The 24,558-nt window shown below is 38.3% G+C and overlaps 2 protein-coding genes across 2 annotated transcripts; both read right to left on the reverse strand.

Annotated features, from left to right (window-relative positions):
* Nucleotides 1–2,781: 2,781 nt before the first annotated feature.
* Nucleotides 2,782–4,474, reverse strand: LOC117445272 (granzyme B(G,H)-like). Its single transcript, XM_034080803.1, has 5 exons — nt 4,328–4,474; nt 3,986–4,136; nt 3,767–3,896; nt 3,351–3,578; nt 2,782–3,256 (listed from the first exon to the last, which is right to left on the reverse strand). Exons 1-5 carry the CDS (start codon nt 4,383–4,385, stop codon nt 3,086–3,088), a joined length of 738 nt encoding a protein of 245 aa, XP_033936694.1. The 5' UTR covers nt 4,386–4,474; the 3' UTR covers nt 2,782–3,085.
* Nucleotides 4,475–10,320: 5,846 nt separating this feature from the next.
* Nucleotides 10,321–12,289, reverse strand: LOC117445273 (granzyme E). Its single transcript, XM_034080804.2, has 5 exons — nt 12,169–12,289; nt 11,873–12,032; nt 11,547–11,679; nt 11,105–11,332; nt 10,321–11,022 (listed from the first exon to the last, which is right to left on the reverse strand). The coding sequence occupies exons 1-5, from the start codon at nt 12,221–12,223 to the stop codon at nt 10,867–10,869; spliced, it is 732 nt and encodes a 243-aa protein (XP_033936695.1). The 5' UTR covers nt 12,224–12,289; the 3' UTR covers nt 10,321–10,866.
* Between the last annotated feature and the right edge of the window lie 12,269 nt (nt 12,290–24,558).

Consider the following 24,558-nt stretch of genomic DNA (forward strand, 5'->3'; position numbering starts at 1 on the left):
GTCTTTCTGTCTCTGCAGGGCTGGTGTGTGACAGGGGGGCGTGGCTGGTTACTCCTGGCTGCAGATGAGGCACACCTGTCCCCACTCACTTGATTACCTGCTCTTTAAGAGCCTGGCCCTCACCTCACTTCTCTGCCAGAGTATTTTTCATGCTGTCCCGCGGTCCGGAGTGCCTTTCTGCAGCCTGGAGTCTGTTGTAGTTGGTTTAGGAGTTATTTTTGAGTTTTGGTCGGAAACGTTTTTCCGCAGCTTTGTTTTTGGTTTACTACGGCCAGCCAAGCTCCCTGTCGTCAGTACCTGCCTTGGATTACCTTGTCTATTAAACTTTTTGAAACTTTATTTTTGTCAGTCTCTGCTTTGGGGTCCCAGTAGTATCTAAACGTCACAAGTACTTGATTGTACTTCGTTACTTTACACCACTGAATTTAAGGTCCAAGGAGTTAGCTTAACACAACTTCTACCTAATTTATTATCAGCTAACCTCAACAAATACATATTAACACAACAGTATATGTTGGGAGTATTTTGGTGGGTAGCCTATATCACAATTTTCAGGGTTATAAAAACGGTCAAAAGGGATGTTTGGATTATATTTGGAAATATTGCTGTCTATTTACAGCCTTGCCATAAATACTTTCTTTTGTTTACAATACTGAAAACAAATTGGCAGTTACAGAGATATAAAAACAACAGGCGAAATGTTAAAAACTTTTTGTATTTGTATTTCATTCAATTAAACAAAAAAAAAAAATATATATATATAAAATACTCACTGACAGTGTTAACAAAAGCAACATTTAAATCTTAATTTATTTTGTTTAAGGGCCCAAACATGTAGATGTTCTAAAAGGGGGATTTATTTACCCAAAATAAAGCAAACAATTAACATGTAAAAAGTTCTGGGCCCATACAAGAGCTCAACTAAACAACAACTTATCGGAGCCCATGATACTGATTGAAAGTGTTATTATAAAACTACCAACTAAAACTGGCCTAATAGACTGAAGAAAAAGGAGAACATTGCTAATCAAACCCTTTTACTTTTCAAAATAGTAACTAAAACGAACACTACCTACTAACAAATACAAATAAAGCATACATCCTATAAAGTTTATAAACCCACAAATTCTGTTTCTATAATTTTTTATATCTGACATCGATATATATTGTTGTTACTGATGCATCATGTATAACCACGATTGCACTGTTGTGTTTTCTTCATTCCAGGATGATGTGGAGATCCACTACAGAGCCATCAGAGCCACTAGGGTGAGTATAATGTATCTAAAGTAGGTTGTTATGTAATGTTTCCACTGTTAGTGCAGCTTTAATGAAATATGAAAAGTCCTCGTCACGCCTTGCTACAACTTTCTGAGAACTCTAAAAGCACTTGCCCTAATTTAATAGTATGTTAATTTACAACACCCCCTTAAATGGGTCCATCTACCCGTTACGTAATTAAACAGGATTAGGATTTTGCAGCGTTTATTTTAATTTATTACAAGATCTAAAATGATTATACAGTCGAAGGATGCTTATATGGTCCTTCAACATAACACACTACTACTCCAATATAGCTATGTTATGAAATATTGTGCTTTAAACTCAAGTTACTTCTTTTTTTGTGGGGATGAAGCTTTTCCAGAAATATTTGACCTGCCAATAGCATAACATCATATCTGTAGCAATAGATTGATATCACCCCTGGCCTTTGTCAAACCATGGGACTCAGGGACATTAAGCAGTGAAGCCAGGATCTAGTAACCATTAAAAGAACTACATCTTAAAACGGTTGTAAATTGGTAAATAAATAAAAATGTCCAGCATGATTTATACATGCAAGTTGTGTGCTTGTACATGCTGTCTATATGTTTGTTTTTAACAATGCTGTCACCTATGGTCATGTAAAATATAAAATTCCTGATGGTGGTGCTAAAAGCAAGCTTCAGTCTCAAGTGTAAAAGCTTTCTTCCACTTGTGAGCATCAATATACATGGCTCGAACTGTCTTTTTGAGACGCTGGTCATAAATAAACATGTATCTCACCAAAATACTAATGTGCATTACTGTTATCTTTGGATCCAGATGACGTTAATTAATTTGATCTCTATACAAATTGGGCCTTTTACTAGAATGTAAAGCATTTTATAGCTTATTAGATGTACATGTTTCTCGTGCTTCATGTGTAGATATGTAAGATAACTATGAACGGAAGAGATGGCACTTTTTATAACCTATCAGTGATCATAAATTGATATAATAATAACACTATCATATGAGGGCACTATGACGTGCCTCCAAAAGCAGGTGACTTTCGACAGAAGTGCAAGTAGAAGCATTGGTCAAAACTCCCATCTTTCTATTTAGTCTTAGTCATTTAATTTTATATCCCCAAACACTTCTCTGTATGAACAGTGTTACATCACTATTGACTGATACCAGGTTTATTCTGTTTTTACTTTCTGACAGTAAACATGTTTGTTATTTAAGATTTGTGTAGTTCGAGCATGCTTTAGCTTAATGTGGAATGGTTATGAAGCAAGGTGCCCTGATAGTATGCCTAACCTCATTTAATGCACAGATAATCTCATCATTTGGAAACTTGTGAGATTGTATAACTCGATGTGACCCCTGTCAGTTATTGCTAAAAATGCAATTGGAGGATCTTTTTCACAACAGGCCGAGACTGGTTCTGACTTTAGAGAACGCCATTGCTGCACAGATAGTATTTGTTCACAAGGAGGCAGTGTTGTCCTTTTGAAAAATAAACAGAAAAGTGGACAGATTTACTGAGAGCAACAGCAACACGATTTTATTGTTTAAAAAGATGGTTCATAACAAACATGGAGGATCTTATGTTCTCATCAAGTCGAAAAGAAGATGCATAAAGTGGTAGAGGGCAATATTAATCCAGACATTGCATCCATTCAACAGCATTAAGCAGCAAACACTACGTTTTTTACATTTCAGGCCTTGTACCATGAAAAGCTTCTTGAATATAGTTGAGCTTTGTAATAACCTTTATGTTCTTGCTTTCAATTTGCTGAGCGACAAACACCACATTTAAACATTGAGGTTTAATCGATCAGTTGTTGCAGGTATCAGAGCTTCCCATAATCGAATGGATCCAGTTGCTGTACTCGGCAATCTTAGTATAACCGTACAATAACGGGCTGTCTGTGGTGTATCGTAAGGCCGCGTACACCACCCCGTAGGCCTTTTCACCTTCGCAGACCAGTGGACCACCAGAGTCTCCCTGCAAGTACATGAACAGTATACAGTGATTGCTTTGAAATAATATGCCTGTTGACCAGTGTTTGTTTGTGCTTGTGATGTGTAGCTATACCTACCGGAGCTGGTCTAGGCTCTCCCTTAGAGCAGTACAATTTGTCCTCATTACACTCCTTATCGTTGATGAGCGTTACATTAGCTTCCATGAGTACATGAGACATGAATGTTTCGTTCTTGTCTGCTCTCCCCCAGCCGGAGGTCGAACAGGATTTTGGCAGAAACTCATCACCTTGGCATGCAATATCAATGGGTCTCACACTTTTGCTGAGGATTGGCTGGGAGCTCAACTTTAGAAACGGAGAGAAAATATTTTTTTATATTTAGAAAGTATTAAAGTCAAATTGTTGAGTATTTTAGGATTAATTCATTCAATATGGCATTTTCTAATGAGATGAGGAACAAAAAAGTGTTAATCACACATTCCTGCTGTTTAGTGCAGATTTAAAATTCTATTTAAAATGAGTTTTACACTCACCTTAAGAAGCATTATGTCATTTCCAAAACCACCCGTGTAGTCTTCATGTGGATATGATTTCTCGACACTTAGGGTTTGTAGTTCAGCTGTGTTCGAGAAATTGTTAACTCCTAGAAAGACTTTGTAAGAACTGAAATGACAAAAGTGCAGAAAATGTATCTCTGAGTAGTTTTGAGTAAGTCAGTCAGAAGGTCAGAACGTAAACGAAGTTAAACTGACCATGAATGGCAGTGGGCTGCAGTCATCACAAAATCCGCGTTCAGAAGGAAGCCACCGCAGTTTTTTATTTGATCAGCCTGATGAAACTCCAAAAGCACCATGTATGGCCTGCTTTGTGCCACTTGACCTCCAATGATTGTTCCTGTATGAACTGAGAGGAAGTGCATTTGGGATCAAAACTAAACTTACTGACAAAAGAGACTAATAAAACAAATAATGAATCCTTATGCCTTTTATGTCTAACAGTACTGACAGTGAGATATAGTTCCTCATGTGATTAGGTTTAAACTGCAATCTTAAACACAGCTAAAGTGTATATAATGCAACAAAAGAAAAACGTACCTTGTCCACCAAGAGTCAGCGCGAGTATCAGTGTCAGCAGTTCACAGCGGATAAACATGGTGAGACCAGCGTCTCGCTGAGCTTCTGAAAGGACTGACACACGTCACTGGCAATTTCAATCTTTAAATGCTTCCTTGTATAACCGAGAAAAGGAAGTGTTTGTGCATTTTGCATACAGTGTACAAACCATGTGGCTTTTAACTACATTCATGAACAGGGCGTGTCTATCTCCTCCAGAGCATGGCAAGTTTGATCCAAAAAATACAAGTCTAAAACATTATATAAGTACGTACACTATAGTGCATGTGGTTTTTAAAACGTAAAGTCTGTGAAATTGACCATTTCTTAATTTTTTTATCTGCCATAACATTGCCACAAAATAGGATATTGTTAACACAGTCTCCTGGCAACAAAGGCTCCTTGGCAATAGACATAGTCAGGGGGCATTCACATGAACATGATCAGACGTACTTAACACTAGGCTTAAGTTTTGTTGGTGCAACTGACATCAAGTCTAATCTATAGACCTGTCTTAACAAAGACCAACTTAGCAATTAGGACAATTCCTGGAAATAGAAATAAACAGGACTTTCTATAGTGATGACACACCTGAATCATTACTAATTTAATAATATTACTAATTGTAGTGCCTAACACTCAGGGACCTCACGCTGCTTAGTGCACATTTGTATATATGTCTGTATTTAAAGTTTATTAAGACTGTATTTAACTTATATATGCCTGCAGTTTTCCATATACTGTATGCTTCAAACCTTATCTGTAAATATGTATTTTATACAAACTTATCTGTAACTTGCCACACATTTGATACAACCTTGATACTTGAACCTCATTACATGTGGGCAATCCCCACAGGAGCAATTTAGGGTGAAGTGTTGCTGTGTATGGGTATTGAAACAGTGCCTTCCTGATCCGAAGATCAGCGCACTAAACCACTGGGCCGCAGCCTCATGCACTTTATCTCTTCTTTGCACTTTCTGGTTGGAACGCAAATGGCATTGGCTCATATCCAGGCTACACAGAAAGCCTGAAATTGTATGTTTCGCTCTAAAGAAGATGCAATGATCTAAAAGAGTGGTAATTTTTGTGGATTGAGTACCTACAGAGACTATTACTATTAGGCAGCAAGACATATTATTTACATTATCATCGAGTTCTGAGAGAGGACAAGCTGTGTGTTGAGTTTGATGCTTCATCAGGCACTCAGTTAATTATAATGTATCAAGTAACAGGATCCAACCTGAATTCATAACCAATGATCATCTTCATAAGATTTGGGCTGCAAAAATTGCTGACATCAAGTTAGCATTTCTGCGAACATCACTAGACACATCATAGAGACAGACATGCATTGGGATGTAAACAGTATTTTTTTTGAACATCCAGTTGGGAGAGACCCTTAAAATGTTGTTTGTAAAAGACCTTCTCTTTACAGTATGTATACTCAGTTGCCCACACACGATACTGGCTGCTGCAGCTAGCATACACTTTTGCTAATGTGAACACTCAATACCCACTTGGATCAATCTCTGGCTTCAGCCACATTTCGGGATGATTCCTTTTTAAATGTTAAAGGTTCATATATGCAAATAATTACCAAATACTTGATGTATGCTTAAAGACTGAGACTAAAGGTAGTACTTTCATGTACAGAGTTAGTATTACAGAATTGTATGTTGGAGATACTGCACATAAACAGCACTTTTTAAATACATACAATTGTGTAATGTAGCATATGTCATAGAGACAATGACATATCCTCTCTTTTGGGTATTGTGCAGGTTCTAGGAAGTAAGCTAGTCAGGCTGGCATGCTGTCATTGGCAGTTAATGTAAGAATCACTGTAATCTATTCACCAATACTAGTGCTCTTATGTTTATAAAGAGTCACCACTTTCTAAAGTTTTGAATATATTGAGAATTGTTTTTTTAAGAGCCACAACATTTCAACATGCTATGTTTGCTAAGCTATGGCCAGATAATCAGGGGCTACAGATCGGATCTTTTCTTATAGGTAACTCTTGAGCAAATTATGTTCACTACCGTGTCAAATAAACAAATGAATGAATAAAACATTGTTAAAGGGACGTTTAGTAAAAAGTCAATTGGGTAGTGTGTTGTGACAATGTATTCATGTATTGCATATTTTGTGACATACCTACAATAGCTACCCTCAGATCACAATTGTTAAGACCACCACTTTCTAACTTTTAAGCCTTCCATTCTAATTGATCTAAGTATATTTGAATTAATTGGAGATACGATCTTTATTTTTGGTACAGCAGGGTCTGATTCCAGTAAACTCTGAGACTTGTTTCTGGGTAAAGCTTGGTCACATCCTTTGAACTGTTTATAAGTGGTTTAGCTACTTTAGAAATGAAGAGGAGATATAGATCATATCAAGAGCAACTTCCTCTGCCTGAGTTGTGAAACCGCAATATATCACCTTTAGGTTGTCTCTAATTAATTGAGGTTGTATTCAGAGTTATGTTCAGAGGCCAGAATGAATCCCATGGCCTTTACCTTCTTCTCAGTCACAGTATGTCAGACAATCAGTGTGTTGCAGTGCCATGAATGAATACATTAGGACTGTTAACTGAGGGATAAAAGATGGTTGTGGACTCTTCGTCGTAAACATGGTCCTTGGAGGAAGCACAATGGATTAGTCTGGAGTCTACGTAATTATTGATTGGTTACAATTGGATACAAATTTGTGCAAGAGGAGAAATCTGGGCTGTTAGATAGACTGTATACATAAAGGCTGTGTGATGCAAAGCGGTCTGTGACACTTGGCTACTTGAGATTGATTAGGCGTATACAGTACCAGTCAAACGTTTGGACACACCATCTCTTTTTCTATTTTATAGATTAATAATGAAGACATCAAAACTATGAATGAACACATATGGAATTGTAAACAAAAAAGTGTTAAAAAAAATCCAGATTATGATTTTTTTTTTATATTCTTCAAAGTAGTCCCCTTTTGTCTTGATGACAGCTTTGCACACTCTTGGCTTCTCTCAGTCAGCGTCATGATGTCGTCACCTGGATTTGTCAAGAGTCCATTTGTGGAATTACTTAATGTGTTTGAGACCGTCAGTTGTGTTGTGTTGTGCAGAGGTAGGGTTAGTGCACAGTGGAGAGCCCTATTTGACTACTGTTGTAATCCATATTATGGCAAGAACGACTCAACTCAGTAAAGAGAAACGACCGTCCATCATCACTTTAAGAAATGAAGGCCAGTCGATCTGGAAAATGTCAAGAACTTTGAATTTATCCTCAAATGCAGTCGCAAAAACCACCGAACTCTATGATGAAACTGGCTCTCATGGGTTAGGGTTAGGGTTAACCCTAACCCTAACCCCACCGGGAGAGGAAGAGCAAGAGACGCCTCTGCTGCAGAGGATAAATACATCAGCGTTACCAGCCTCAGAAACCACACATTAAAGCACCTCAGATTAGAGCCCAAATAAATGATCACAGAGCTCCAGTAGCAGATCTCAACATCCACTGTTCAGGGGAGACTGTGTGAACCAGGCCTTCATGGTCCAATTGCTGCAAAGAAGCCACTACGAGATGAACAGAGACTATCTGAAAATTATTATTATTATTATTATTTATTTTTTATTATTTTTTTGTTATTTTTTTTCTTTTTTGGTACTTTGTTATAATTATTAACCTGAGTGAAAAGAAGAAAAAAAGAGAATATATATATATATTATTGTTATATTTTTTTGTTTCTGACATGTTCAATAAATTGACTAAACTAACTAACTACTGAGGATGAACAACAAGCTTCCTAGCTGACTCAAGATGGCTCACACCATAATGACACATTAAAGAGAGTGGATGTTATATTGTGTATATATTCTGCACTCAGTATGACACAATTCCCAGTTTACTACAGTATACATCCTATTTCCCACTTTTTCGTATTGTTTTCTTTTAATTTGCCGTTGCAATGCTATATTTAAATTGCCAACCAACTCTCCCTTTTACTTTTTTTTTGTAATCATCCAATTTCTGGGGAAGGCAGGAGTTAGGGGCTTTCCACGCTCTCCACTGTTTGCAAAAGTCTTTAGCGCTGGCCCAATCTTACAAACATGTTGTTCATCTTGTTCCTACATTCTTTTTTTTTAGATGTTAATCATTCACCACATCCTCTGTGAGTTGTGATGCAGTAGAATATCAGTCATTGCTTTCTCTTATTCATTTTAGGGTTTTACTTACGGTACGTGTTTAGCACATGTTTGTGAAGTTGTGCAATTCAGCAGCTCCTCACTGTTTACCAGCTTGTTGCAGTAAATTAGGGGACATTTCAGAGGTGACCTTTTCTGATACATTAATCGTATTCATTGTCAGATTTTGTTTTTCTAATGTGCTAAAATGCAACATTGAAACTCCTCACTTTTTCATTCACAATTAGCTTTCATCTGATATCACATTTGATTTAGTAGAACAAATAATATAATATGTATAAATATACATAAATACACCGTGTTAGAAGGTTTTGCATTTGGGAGACGGGTTGTTTTTGAGATATGGACGTGCATCTGATGGGCCATTGTTTCTGTCATGGTAAGGAGCAAGAGCATTAATACTGCTTATGAATTAAAGCCACATTTGTAATAATCAGATCCTTATATTGAAAATAACATAACAACAAGCCTGTTTTATTTAAGGGTGTATTGTTGGGTCCATTGGTTCATGGTAAAGGAAATGATGCAGGAAGTGTTGCAGGTGCCAGGCACAGGATGAGGCAAACAGTTAAACTGTTAAAAACAGAACAGTCGGTCACAATCGTTATTTAGTTGCTGCTGTGTGAACACATTTTCTTTAAAAATGATTGTAGTTAGGTTAAACACCTACAGTAGAACGGTGATGCAGTCTGTAACGGGTGCAAACACCAGTGCATTTGAGTGAGTGTGAGATAAGGCAATGTGAATCTTTTTTATTTCCCCAATCTCTCCTCCGCAATTGGCTTGGTGGAGCAGTTATCCTGGTAATATCCTCCTGTCGCTTCTGATCGGCAGCACTTTTACGAGTTCTTTCTATCCTTTGAGTTCTATTTTGATGAAACAGTAGCACTTAAGTATTTGTACAGTATGCATCATTTTATTTGGGGGTTTTAGCAACATTGTATTGGAAAAGAAGAAAGCTGGCTCATTAATATATACATAATAAAATATCTTAAAATTCTAAACCAAATGTGATTGAATTATTGAAAAGTGACGATACTAATAGAATGCATCTGGAGCAGAGGTGTCCAAACTGCGGCCCGCGGCCCATTTTGAAACGGCCCTCAGCTAATTCAAAAAGTTGAATGAAATATGGCCTACAAATGAAACTTGTGCTTGTCATATATTGTACTTCTTAAATATATATGTACAAATATATTACACAGTAGTATTCATGTGTTAATAAGCCCACTTTTAAAATAAATTCAGTCAATTAAAATAGGAAACATTTTCAAACAAATCTTAGTTGATTAAAGAAAGCCCAATAACTTAATTAAATAACAAGCTTGAAATAGACCCTTCATATTTCCCCTTGTTATAATCAATCTGAGGCTCCTGTTCTAAGGAATGAGCTGCCAACAAAATGAATGAAACCCTACGGAGAGCTGAGATGTAGGCTGTTGTGTTTCTTAAAGCATATTCAAGTATCAACCAGAATGTACCTACATTTGATTGATTATGCTAACTTCACTTATGAGGCAATATACCTCCAGCCCCTCACATATGTTTCTGTATGTGGCCCTCAGTGAAAAAAGTTTGGACACCCCTGATCTAAAGCAAGCCAAGACACTTTTATTTACTTAGCACAACTTTGCATTCAGAGCAGGCTCAATAATTGTACCTCTCTGTCTGATATAGCTACCAATGCAATGTCTGGTTTTTGCTGCACCGTTAAAACTTGGGCACTAGGAGGCAGCGTTGTCTTTTTGTTAAGTGCACAATGAAACTGAGAGAACATGGGCAACAGTTTATTAATAAAAAGGTGGTACAAAACAAACTTAAAAGATCCTGTGTCCTCTTTGATGATGTATTTATTGTTAATGTATTTAAAAGCAGGATAATATACAGTAGTTAATACAAACCAACAACATTTATTTAAGTACATTATGTCTAAACTTATCAGTGTATCCATGAAAAAACCTTTATGTGCTTGGTTTCATTTGAACATAGCTTAAATAATCTATGTTTAAAAGATCAGGTTTGTGGCCCCAACAGCAGAAAATTAGCTATACCATAAAAGTCACAATATTTCATATTTAACCTTGATGTGATTACACTTGCCATACAAAAGGTTACATTATCATTTGGAAACATCAAAGTGGAGCACATTGTCATTAAATCTGTCTAAAGCAAGCAAGTTCAGACTTTGGTCCATCAGTCTCATTGCTATTGAACACGTTGTGATACAAGTCTATTAGATAGGACCGATTAAATGTCATGCAAACAGTCAATACAAATGTTGTGATTTCATCAATTCAGCCCCAATTGTCTGAGAGCTTTTTCAGGCTTTAGTCATGGTCAAATAGATCCACCTGCTGTAGTCAGTAATCTTGGCATAACAATTGATTTGTTGGCCTCCTGAGTCTGGTTTGAATTTGTGGGACACCACCCCGTATGCCTTCTCATCTTCGCACACCAGCGGACCACCAGAGTCTCCCTGGAAGTACAGTGATGGCTTTAATGCTGAATCAGTTATAACTTATGACTTTGTCCATCTCATGTTATAGAGAAAGACTTACCTCACCGGGTCCAATGTCTCCCTCGGAGCAGTACAAGTTGCCCTTAGCACACAGCTTATTGTCAGTGAGTTTAACATTGACTTCCATGAGTACTACAGACATATATTTGTTGGTCTTGTCTGTTATCCCCCAGCCGGAGACCGAACATGATTTTGGCAGAGAGGCTTCATGTTGGCTTGGAAGAGCAATGGGTCTCACATTTTCGCAGAAATTTGCCTTGGAGCTCAACTTTAAGAAAATGGAAAGAAAAATTAACACATAATTAAGCTCAAATATTAATTCCAGTGCTCACATTTGCCTGATTAAGTCATACGTTTCAAACCTCTTATTGATTAAGGCGTTCAATAGCATTTGCAATAAACATAATTACAAACAAACATTGGAAAATGACTAAAATAGTTTAGAAACTCATTTCCGCTTTCAAAGGAAACATTTGTCTTACCTTAAGAAGCATGATATCGTTTTTGTAATTAGTTGCGTTGTAGTCTTTGTGAGGAAATGTTTGATCCACATTTATACGCTGTATTTCATCTTTATGTTTTACATTGTGAACTCCTAGTAACACAGTGTAAGACCTAAAATGACAAAATGAAATGCAAAATATGATGTAAGAATAAATGCTTAGTCTTTAACTCGGAACAAAAACAAAAAAATGTATGGATACAATTTTACAATTTTTTTCTCACAATTATTGAAGCCATCATTCCAAATAGATCGATTAAGAGCGCTTTTTATATTGAATTCCTAATGCATGAGTGTTTAACTGACCTGGCTTGGCAGTGGGCTGCAGTCATCACAAAATCCTCGTTCAGAAGGAAGCCACCGCAGTGTTTGGTGGTGCCATCGTCCATTTCTGTCTTCAACAGAACCATGTATGGCCTGCTATGTGCAGCAGCTTTATGTCCGCCGATGATCTTTCCTGTGCGAACTGAGGGATATTTGTTTTTACATATGTTTTACATATATGCTGTTTATGGTGCTTTGTGTACCAACAGTGCAGAATGCATTTTATAAAAACCTGGATGAAAACGTGTATTTATGTGTAAAAATGCAACTTAACTTACCTTGACCACCAAGAGTCAGCGCAAGTAGAATCAGCAGTTCAGAGTGGATGAACATGTTGAGACCAGGTGAGCTCCTGGAGGGAGTGACAAGCTTTTCTGACAATTTCAGTCTGAGTGCTCCCTTGTATAAGGCAGAGAACGACGTGTTTGAGTGTTACTGTTAACCCATGCAAAACAATGTGGCTTTTAACCACACCCACGAGAAGGGCGTCTATCATCTCCAAAACATTACAAAAGGGAAATTAATCATAGCACAAATTGAGATGTATTGATGTTACATATGCAATACATTGTACTAGCTTGGATGAAACATAAACATAAACATAAACTGTTTGCTATTATTTTATTTTGAGATGAAGTTTTTTAATAAATACGTTTTGTTTCACAGATATCTATTCAAGATATACATTCCACTTCCCATCATTTTAAATCGCATTAAAAGCCACCTCGTGTTCGTGCTCGCAGGTTGATTTTGCAATTGAGACAAATGATGCAAGCGAGTTGAAATTTCAGATCAGTGTAGTGAACTTTAAAATGAGTGGTCATTATTTATCCACTGATGCCTTTGTGGTTACCTTCACAGTCTTAAAGATATATATTGGCCTCTGTGTCTCTCACACCGCCCCAGAGGTAACGTTATTCCGGTGTTATCACTTCATCAGACAGTGTATATAAAAATAGGATTTGTTCGAAAGTGAGGTTTATGAGCTTAAAGTGAAATGTGGCTCCTGAGCTACCAGAGGATTGAAGAAGTCTTTAGGTTTCTGTTGGAGGGAAGAGGAGATCAGTCAGCATATTTTATAAACCGAAATAATATTTCATTTTTCTTTTAGTTAGATTTTTAGGCAAGGAGCCACTATTTCTTTATTGGAAAACTGCATATCAAACATAAATCAAATGTATGATCTGTGTTCAAAGCCTGTGGGTTCTGCTGACCTTTTTTTCAGTTTTGCAAAAATGAATTACACTTGAGGACCTGACTGCTGTATTTTTTAAATCAATAAGAGATGACAAGGAGAGCTGGGTTTTAGCTCAGAGCGTTAACCGTGGATCAAATGTGAATGAAGCTTTGCAGAGAAAAGATATGAAGCGATTTGCAACGCTTAAAATAGTGCTGGCTGAAAACCATTCCTCTTCTTTAAAGAGGCCAAAAGTATGTCGCTCACTGACCACATAGCACATATATGCCTGTTACATCACTTCCTCAGTCTAGACTCAAGTATGTCCCTCTTGTGTCCTAGTCACAAACTTTACTGTAATTGTTTTGAATGATGCACAATAGTGTTTTAATGTGTTGGAGAAGAGGGGGAAAAAGAGGAGGTCGGGGGGGTAAGAGGTAGGAGTGAACAGGTTTTTGCGATGTGAGCTCCTGGAGTCCAGGGCAGTAATGGGAATTACAGGCGGAGATGCAGAGAGGAACCTGCTTGGTAGAACAGGGTCTTTACGGTCAGCCCGTCACTTTTATTTGGACCGCGGGGCTGAGAGGGCTGGCTGGTTTAGCCATTCGACACGGCAACAAGGGAAGAGGAAATGTAATAACAGCCATGAAAACCATAAATCACTGTACAAATTACATGTATATTAAGAAGAAAGGAAAATGACAACAATAAAAGCCAGCAGACAGAGAAACGGACATTCCTAGGACAGTGATGATGGATCAAACCCTGGCTTTAGTGAAATCACATATGGTTTTAGAGGTTTATGGCCCCAGAGCCATGCTGATGTGATACTGTTAAGCAATCATCTCAATTGTAGCTGACTCGTGTCTGTGCTGGTCTTACACATAATCTTTTTTGTCACTTAACTATTTGCTAACATCAACCTTTTCTTATTTATAAAAATGTGTCCTCTAAGGTTTTTTCAGGTCTTAATTATATATGAATATTTCAGGACTTTTATATAATTAAGCAATATGACATCCCAATTTAAAAACACCTACCATACCAATTGGCAAAGAAACAGAGTTTGCAATTTTCAGACATACAGTATGTGGGAGTATTTCCATAAAATGCATGTCTTTTATTAATTTCTTTAATCACTGCAGGGTTATGAAATAGCTTTAGAACTGCTCAATTCCCTGTTTGTATGAGCTGTGAATGTGAGGAGCTCGGTTTGATCTGCGGAGAAGGCCACATTTTGTGTTGTGTTGCTTTAAAGGTCACATGTCATCAGACCCGGCGTCATGGGCGGGCCCCATGGGGCCGGGCCCGCCCATCCAGGATTTGGGCCCGGGCCCGCCCATCCAGGATTTGGGCCCGACCATCCAGGATTTGGGCCCGCTGTTTTAATCAGGGCTGAATACAACATTTTAATTGTTTTATTATTATGTTCAGTGGCGGCGCCAGGGTATACTTGGGTAGGCTACAGCCATACCAATAAATGGCTTTAAAGTAAGCTAAATAAAGTCCGCCAACTCGCGCGGAGTAAATTGCACAGACAGCAGTTAGTAAGATTGATTTCAGCAGTCACTTGTCTGGAAATACCGAAGACTAGAAACGGTTTGGAAACTTTTGTCACGTAGTGATCATCTTCTCAATAGAACATCTTTGATCATGTCTTCTGGCCAATCAGAATCAAGATAACGACGTGGTGTTGTTGCAGGAAGTCCCGACGGAGAATATTTTTGCTGTAGTTACAGTACATCTCTATATACATCGATACAACATTACGTGTTGATAGAAATCAACACGCAATTAAATAAGACCCCACGGTTTGATGATTGATGTGTGGGCTGTCTTTCATTTTGACACACAGCACAATGTGGGCAATCCACCCTTATCCACAATGTAAAGTCATTCACAGCCTCTTCCCTCTTCTCTCTGTGAGGAGCAGCAGGTTCAGCTTTCAGAACAAAGTAACAAAAAACTGAAATGGCATTCATTTTTTTTAAACATGTTGTGTAGTAATAGATTTATTTATTTTTCTTCTCAAGAGAGGACCAGAATGTGTATTTTATGTTAGTATTTCAAAAAATCTCCTGGGGGAGAATCTCCCCAGACCCCCTGCAGGGGTTGGGTTTTCAGCATGTCAGCTCTTTCACAATTCAGTTTTCCCGGGAAATGTAAGTTTCGGAGTGGGCCCGCCCTAGTACATCAAATGCCCGCCCAGAGACGTATGTCTGCCGCCGGGTCTGCATGTCATGGTCCTTTCTACTGATCATAATACCATTGTTGAGGGATATTACAATAGAAAAATACTGTGCAATTTTCCAAACTCACATTGTTTCGCATACAGCATCTCTGTAAACTACGTGTATTCACTCTCGCCACTAAACGGCTCGTTGGAACTCTTGCCCCCCTCCCTGTGAGCCCAGTGTGCTCCGATTGACCAATCCACAGACTTCCTCACACACACGCAGCTCAGCTGATGTCTCCTCCGGGCTGCTGCTGATAACAGACAGTTGCGATCGCGGCGAAATTCTCTCTGTAGACCCATTCTCACAGCGTTTATCAACCTTTTTCTTCTCAATATCAAGCCACACTTATTGTTTTTACTTCGGCTGAGACTTTGTGTGTGTTCGGGGTGATTCACAACGTCCGATTGTTTCACGTTGTGAATCGCGCTGAGCTCCGTAGAGGTGTGATTTCCTTGTTTAGCGATACACAGCGAAACACAGCCAAACTCACCCTGAGCACACACATAGTCTCAGCCGAAGTAAAAACAATAAGTGTGGCTTGATATTGAGTAAGAAAAGGGTTGGTAAACGCTGTGAGAATGGGTCTGCAGAGAGAATTTCGCCGCGATCCCAACTGTCTGTTATCAGCAGCAGCCCGGATGAGACATCAGCTGAGCTGCGTGTGTGTGAGGAAGTCCGTGGATTGGTCAATTTGGACCAATCAGCGGGGGCTTAACGTAACGGCTCCACGGATTGGTCCATTTCGTTCCGGTTACAACATGACGTCCTGATGTACCCGGAAGAATCAAATGGATGATGACGTTTCACCAACGAGGCGTTTTGGGGAGTTCTTCTCTGTGTTAGAGTTTTACTCGCTACATGGTGTACTTTGAGGGTTTTGACTCTGCACACCGTTTACATGCATAAAAACCTTCATAACACACAAGGGGACGGGTAATAACCGGAAAAGCATGACATGTCACCTTTAATGTTGGGTAATCCTCCGAACAACTCTTAAGATCCTGAAAGCCTGTACAGTCTTTGCCAAATAACACACAGGAAGTCAGACATTTTTCTCCCTGAAGAACCAGTCCATGTTAAATCAGATTTTGTTTGTTTGGTTATAATTAGTGTTTCTCGGCCGGTGGGCGCCGAGGTGTTTCAATTCTAGTTTTGTTCAAAAAGGCAGAATTTCAAATACGTTCACAATAACAGGAGTTAGGATAAACACAAACTTCTGCCCTCTACGATCAAATGAGACAATGGTACACGGCAATTAGCTAATCAAATTGCAGAAAAGCAACAGGCAATCAACCCCACTTTGCATCCAATTAGCGCATCCACTTTTAGGACAGAGGCTTTGAGCCTGCGTTTTGTTTTGTTCTCACGCTCGGGACTCAGTGAGTGTGCTGCTCTTCCCACAAAGCGGCCTTTCGAGCAAAGCGAAAACTGAAATATAATTTGCTTTTATTCTATCAAGCCATCAAATACTATAAATTGTAGAGAAAAGACAAACAGCCCTATGGAGCAAGATTGTTGTCATAATTTAAATTTCCGATTGCTATTTAACTTAAAGGACTGTCAACCTTGCAATACGGTTAGACATTTTCTAACACTTTTATTATGAAAATCTGGCCCATGCATTTATCCAATTTTCTTTTTCTATTATTTTTCTGTCTGCTCTTGATTCAGAAGAAAACGTTGAGTTGTTTTCTCATTAAAATAACCCATTTAGATGACATCTATGTTCTCATGCTTTCCACTTGTATTGTTTTGATACTGTTAACATGTGCCGAGGTCAATCAAAACACTTTGATTTGACACCTTACTTTGCTGAATGAACACCATTTCTGCACTCATGCATTGGGATTAAATCAGAAAACATCAAATCAAAGAATTAAACCCAAACCGATAACCTGTTCACGTAACTGCTAACTACTTAAGTTTTCCAAATGTAATGTTAGCGACAGAATTAAGGCAGTACTAAAAAAGTATTGAGGTTTGATTTGAAAATGTATTTATAAGATACATTCAAGTCTGTTTAATTTCACACAAGACTGAGGATCAGGGCTGTAACAAAGTTAAACTGATATCCTTACTTCTATCTCGATGTCGACCGCCATTTGCTCCCCTTTGAACAGGAAACTTAAAAAGAGAGGAGGTACGTAGGCATGTGGTTACCATGATACCATCTATAACAAACATTTCTCAAGATGGAAAGATTAAACTCTTAACTGCCTTTTATTTTTTGCTGATGCATGAGTACGGATTCATACATCCTTTATTTGAAGATTGTTAAATATACCACTTTATGAAATGTGAAAAAGCATGTTTTATTAAACTAAAATACTCGATATTACAAAGACTTGAGATCTCCATGTTTAATGTCTAATCAAGGCCCTTCTTAAGTAATAGAGTAGCTGGCAAACACAAAATGTCCCATCAGGCCTTCAGCCACTTTAAACATCCATAGATAATAATTCATCTGTTCATTATTAGTATTTTTACAGCTGGAAAGGTAAAACTACTGCGATAGAAAACTAGCTGTTGATTCTGCACAGTCTACAAGCTGAGAGAGGATCTAAAGCATTCTTACGTGCACCTGTTATTTCAATAAAATATTTCTCTTCCAAGTCATGCATTGACTGTTTATACTTCATTAAAGTTAGATGTGCCTGTTAAAATTCACTTTGATAGACATCGCACAAAGAAAACAGTCAATAAACTGGAAGAAAGATGTAGAATTCAGTTGTTATATTGATTGTGTTTTATACTCTGCACTCTGACAATGACTATGATCCTTAAATATGTCGATTTGAAGTACATTTTTTACAGTATTGATGTGAAACATTGTCATGGCAAAGAAAAAACTACAAACACAGGATAAAGAAAGTAAGTTGACTTTAGCACTACACTTCCCCGTAAAGACTTCTGATCCAGTCTTCGTCTCAGTTCAACCGCACTGACTGAAGCTTTAGGAGATTAGATCTGTGGGTTCAGAGCTACGTGATCTTATGCAGACTTATGTTGCTTCTGCTTGTCTGACAGCTCTCTGTAAAGAATGTGCTGTTATTCTCAAGCCTAAACATCTCTAACACATTAGATGGCTTTTATGCATCAGGGACACATCTTATTTCTATATGCAGTTTTGTTCTCAAATCATAGCTGGCCAATGTAATTAGTAAAATATTGACTATAACATGAAAAAAAAACGACTGATAGGCAGAAAGTTAATATACACTGAACAAAAATATAAACGCAACACTTTTGTTTTTGCTCCCATTTTTCATGAGATGAACTCAAAGATCTAAAGCATTTTCTATATACACAAAATAACCATTTCTCTCAAATATTGTTCACAAATCTGAAAAAATCTGTGATAGTGAGCACTTCTCCTTTGCCGAGATAATCCATCCCACCTCACAGGTGTGGCATATCAAGATGCTGATTAGACAGCATGATTATTGCACAGGTGTGCATTAGGCTGGCCACAATAAAAGGCCACCCTGAAACGTGCATTTTTGCTTTATTGGGGGGGTCTGGGGGGGGTCCGAAAACCAGTCAGTATCTGGTGTGAGGGTTAGGGTTAGGGTAATGTTGTGAATTGAGTGGCCCATGGTGGTGGTGGGGTTATGGTATGGGAAGGCGTATGTTATGGACGACGAACACAGGCCACTCGATTCACAACATTACCCTAACCCTAACCCTACCCCTCACACCAGATACTGACTGGTTTTCGGACCCCCCCAGACCCCCCCAATAAAGCAAAAATGCACGTTTTATTGTGGCCATTCTAAGGCACACCTGTGCAATAATCATGCTGTCTAATCAGCATCTTGATATGCCACACCTGTGAGGTGGGATGGATTATCTCGGCAAAGGAGAAATGCTCACTATCACAGATTTTTTCAGATTTGTGAACAATATTTGAGAGAAATGGTTATTTTGTGTATATAGAAAATGTTTTAGATCTTTGAGTTCATCTCATGAAAAATGGGAGCAAAAACAAAAGTGTTGCGTTTATATTTTTGTTCAGTGTATATACCTATATATAATTAACTAAGAAAACCACAGAAGATTTTTGCCAAAATCCTTCATCAACTCAAGTAACACGGCAAGCCAAAAGTAAAGAAAAAAGAGGCAAATAATTTGACTGAGTCCCCAACTACATAAATTATGTCAGCTCTGGGTGTTTTTCTGTTCTGCTCAATCCAAAAAACACATGGTGTCTATCCGCTTTAGACATGGGATTCATATTTAGATGTATCAAATGTAAACCAGCATAATGGGAGGATGGGAATGTGCTTCTTCTATCCCCCTTCTCATTTTGTTGAATGTAGCCTTCCCAACAAAACAGTTAGGCCTCATTTCTGCAAGAAAGGTGATACCATCAGCTCAAAGCCTTCGTGTCTTGTGATATTCATCAGACCTTTGAAGAGGACCTGTCAAAATTGAGAAAATTGTATAAACCCACTTGCTGACAACTGCAGTAAAGATTATGTTCTCATCAGGCTCTTTAATAAGATTGTAGAGTCGAAGAAGACAGAAATTAAGATCTTATTTCCCTTTCCCACAAGATCATTTACCTTTCGCCAAGCCCTGTCCACCAATAGTAACAGTTGTTTTGCCTTTTTGAAAGTCAAGGATGAACACATTCAGTCAGGTCATACAGTCAAACACAAGGCTCAATTTGTGAATCGCTAGCCTCCATACTGTACGTCGCCAGTTACAAAAAGCTTTTATATTTTCCAATGTAGTGTCATACATTACCCCAGGTGTCTTGAGTCAGATGAGCTTGTACACTTGGGTGCCTAGTCTGCCATCTACGATGTATTACCCAACATTATTCCACACATTGCATCTCAGATGTTTTGATGTTGTGATTGTAAAATCAGAATGGCTTTGGTCTCTTGTGTCCTCCTCCATTTGTATTTATAGGCTAGTATATTAGGCATGCTAATATTTAAAGCTAAGCCTTTCAACATTCAGATAAATTCAAAGAGTTGCGGTTGTTCTATTTCCTCCAAAACAAATACACACATAAAAGTGTATCCACATTGCATGAAGAGCCTCAGGAATAAAGAGATATAACAGAGGGAGACAACAGCCCCTGTCTGCCACACACACACACACACACACACACACACACACACACACACACACACACACACACACACACACACACACACACACACACACACACACACACACACACACACACACACACACACACACACACACACACACACACACACACACACACACACACACACACACACACACACACACACACACACACACACACATCACTTCAAGGGACATTACATTGACTTACATGCATTTCCTGGAGACTTATCCTAACCTTAACCAACACATGCCTAACCCTTACCCTTAAACTTAACCTAACCAAGTCTTCACCCTAAAATTAATGATTCCCCTTATGGGGACCTCCAATTTGTCCCCATAAGGGAAGCCAGTCCCCACACGTGACTATGTAAACAGATTTAGGTCCCCACAAGTATAGTAATGCTAGACCACACACACACACACACACACACACACACACACACACACACACACACACACACACACACACACACACACACACACACACACACACACACACAGAATACCTTTGCAACGTCTCCTCATCAGTCTGTCTGAGCACACAGATCCAGTGTTCTGACCGCAGAGAGCGCCTCTGAAAGAAAAACGTGTCGGTCAAACAGTGTGGAAACAAAAACAGACCTTTTGAAAGGGGCGATGTATACTGTATAGGTTTTCACTGTGGTGCAAACGAGGTATGTGTGTCGCAACAGAAGACTAATACATCAGCCCGTTTTCACGGTTGGATGTAATAGATAGGAATGGCAAACTGATATTTAGACATTCCCGTTAGCCCCGGTTTAGCTCAGGTAAATGATTAAAGTGCCAGATGTGGTAGTAGTTTGGTCTGACAATGTGATATAGTTTCATGGTAAACACAATTGAGCCTGTTCAGCCTTAGAGTATCTATTTCTTCTATATATTTAGTAGTGAAGTGAGATAGGTAGAATTGAAAAAAACATTACTACTGTGAGAGGGAAAGGTCCCAGAGGAGAAGGGGTGACGGGGAGCCTCTTTGATTCTTAGCTTCATCCTCTAAGCTATAACTCATCCTGCCTTCTCTTCTTAAGTGAATTTCACAAGACGTCATTTTGCATCTGTTTTTACATGGCTGCTTAGAATTGGTATGTGTGTGAGTGTGTTCTTGTTTCTGCCTGTGTATATGTTAAACACCATTTGTGTGGGAGTGTTACATGTGTGATAAGAAAAGTTCCCACCATATGTTAGATGTGTTAAATGAATCACACTCTTGAATACTGATGGCGTCTTCTCTGTGGTTTTAAAAAAGCATTTCAAATATATTAGAACAAATGTACCGTTTTGTATGAGCAGAAAGATCTGCAGTTGTCATGCTTTTTACTCGGACCAAGCTTTAAATTCCCTTCCTTACTTTTACTAAGAACACCTTGAGTAGCTTGGTCCCACCAGATGGAAAAGGACACTGGTATTCTGGGTATTTTTAGCGGTCACTGGGGGAAGAATAGACAGGTATTTAGAGGTATTTGGAAACATAGTGGACAGACAGGAGATGGATAAAGAGGATGAGACAGAGAACAATAGAGTGTGTATCTCAAAAGCGGCCTGACTTGGGGTGGAAGAAGAGTCAGACGGTCTGTGTTTGTCATTAAAAGAGATACGGAGAAAACAGATGAGAACTTCTTATCTTCTGAATCATGACAGCTGTGATTAGACGGGATAGGCATCAGTGTGTGCGCCTATACTGTGAGCCTGTGTGGATACAGTTTGGAATGTCTTTTAATTTACTGTTTTTCCAGTGAGAATGCGACATGGCTCATTTTCCCCCAAAGACCACCCATGCAACCCGTGAATGTGTTCTTTGTTGTTTGACTGACGGTGGTCGAAATTATAACAATAACATTCACAATTTTTCAACAGCCCGAATCATTTAATTGCTGAGCTGCGATAAATTTTTCTGGCTGCATGCCTGAATGTTTTTTTGTTTGGCTTTGTTGTGTGCCCCTTTTTCTTTATAATTTAGTAGCTGACTGGCAGGAAATGAACAGTTCAGTCACACTCTAAATAGCTGCTATTTTTCACTATCACACTTGCTTTTTACTAACCCAGCTATGACTCCATATGTCTTGGTAATTCAGGGTCATTTAGCACAACTGAAAGAAATTAACAAAAGTATTAAACAGAAAAAGTATGAATAAAACTTGAGCTTATAGAGATTCAGATGATGGGAAGGGATACCTGAGCTGTTGAGTCTGACTTCAATACACGTTGAAGTTAAGTCTCTTTTAAGCTACATTTTGTCCTCTGTACTTAATTTATTCCTCTTAAAAACTGTACAATATTTTCGCAGCAGCTGGATTTCAAGAGTGCTGAGAGTCGAAAGTAAAAAGCATTCATCATGAGAAAACTGCACAGTATCTTAACAAATTCAGTCACTACTGATATTTTTGCTAGACTGTTAACAAATGTCCCTTCACATTGAATGTTGGCCCCTATTGTTCATCGCCTTGCGTTTATTGGATAGTTGATACTGCAGAAGCAGACAGGAAACGAGGGGCAAGAGAAAGACACGCAAAAGATCCCTATAGCTTGGATAATATGCACCTTAACCAAGAAGAAATGATACATAAAATGACATATTGTTAGTGTGGGGGCGACATAAGTATGCCCAGATTTTGCACAATATGGAAAAATAGCAAGATATTGTCTGAAGAAGTGAACTTCCATCTTCCTATAACTTCTGCAGAAGTGTTATAGCTGCACCAGCAGTATAACCTGTGGAAAAGAGCCGTAAGCAGTCTGGATTGAGGGATGGTATTTGGAGCAAGAGCGACGTCTTGATTTCACCTCTTTAAAAAAATGTGTTATAACTGCTATTTCAAACAAGTATGCGCCATTAGCACAGCTTCAGCAAACGTGTGCAATAATATTTTTTTATGTGGAGGAAGTGGACATTTTCATATTATCCTGATTTGTTAAAGTCACTTCAGTGTTTTGCTCATTTGTTTGTCTTTTTCTTTTTTAAGTAACTGTCCCGATTAAGAGAAGTAAAAAAAGTGTATATGAGAAATGTCATGTTAAGTGTCAGCTGATGCAACACTGAAACTAGTTCATAAAAACCTGATATGGTGACCTATGTTGCAAGATCTTGCTTCTGATTTTTAGTTGACATGAAGTATAGATTCATATCATTAGTAGAAACCATTTCCTTACTGCCTGAGTTGTAAAGAAGCAGAAGATAACCCATTAACTATCTCTTTCTGTGAAGGCTTATTTCAGTTTATATATGTTAAAGTAGATCACTAGGTCACGTTGCCTTCAGTTTCTTCTGGACGTTTTAATTAGGACAACCGCTGGACCTTTGGCCCTCCAGATGTTTGACTGGAAAGACACTCAAGCACCTCATTCTTCCACTGAGACTCTAATGCTCCTAGCTCACACTAAAGGAAAGTCTGGGAGACATGGAGGCTTCCCTGGGCAACGCACAGTTATTCCAAGCAGGTAGCTCCGGCTCTGACCTAGTTTTTAGCAAGTGCTACTTTTATATTGGTTATTTCTGAAGTGAAATGTAGGAACGCGGAAGACGAGAGGTGTCTGAGGTTGGGGCAGATATTTGTGTGAAAAAAACTAAATTGCAGCTGCTCACCTCATCTTGTCAATGCGAGACGTTAAAATAAACCATCCAGAAGTGATATTTTCAGACGGTGGTGCATTAGGGATCAGAACCAGTTTTCTATTACTGGGAGATGTTTTTGTAGTTTTTTTGTTTTTGGTGGATTAAAGAATAATCATAATGATTTATTTTCAGGCTCCCCAAAAATAACCACATTACAGAGTGTCATTTGTTTTTTAGTGTTTGCAGTGATTAGGTTAAAGGGGTTTTGGCAAACTCTCGACACCATTTAATCACATTGTACATTGCAACACTTAGAGCCTTGAGGATTTAAGGTTTGATTATTGTGATTATACTATACAGGATTGCACGATGAAATGTAGCCCCTTCACAAAAACTGTATATATTTAAAATAATTAAATTATAACAGAAGATGAACAATTACATATCAAATAAAATACAACTGAATGTAGCTCTTAAATAATAAATAAGAAGGAAAGGTCAATTATATTTACAGAGAATACAGTTATATTAAAAACATATACATAATACATAAGTATTTGTAATATCAGTTCAACGT

The sequence above is a fragment of the Pseudochaenichthys georgianus genome, chromosome 4, assembly GCF_902827115.2.
Source record: "Pseudochaenichthys georgianus chromosome 4, fPseGeo1.2, whole genome shotgun sequence".
NCBI classification, from domain to species: Eukaryota; Metazoa; Chordata; class Actinopteri; order Perciformes; family Channichthyidae; genus Pseudochaenichthys; species Pseudochaenichthys georgianus.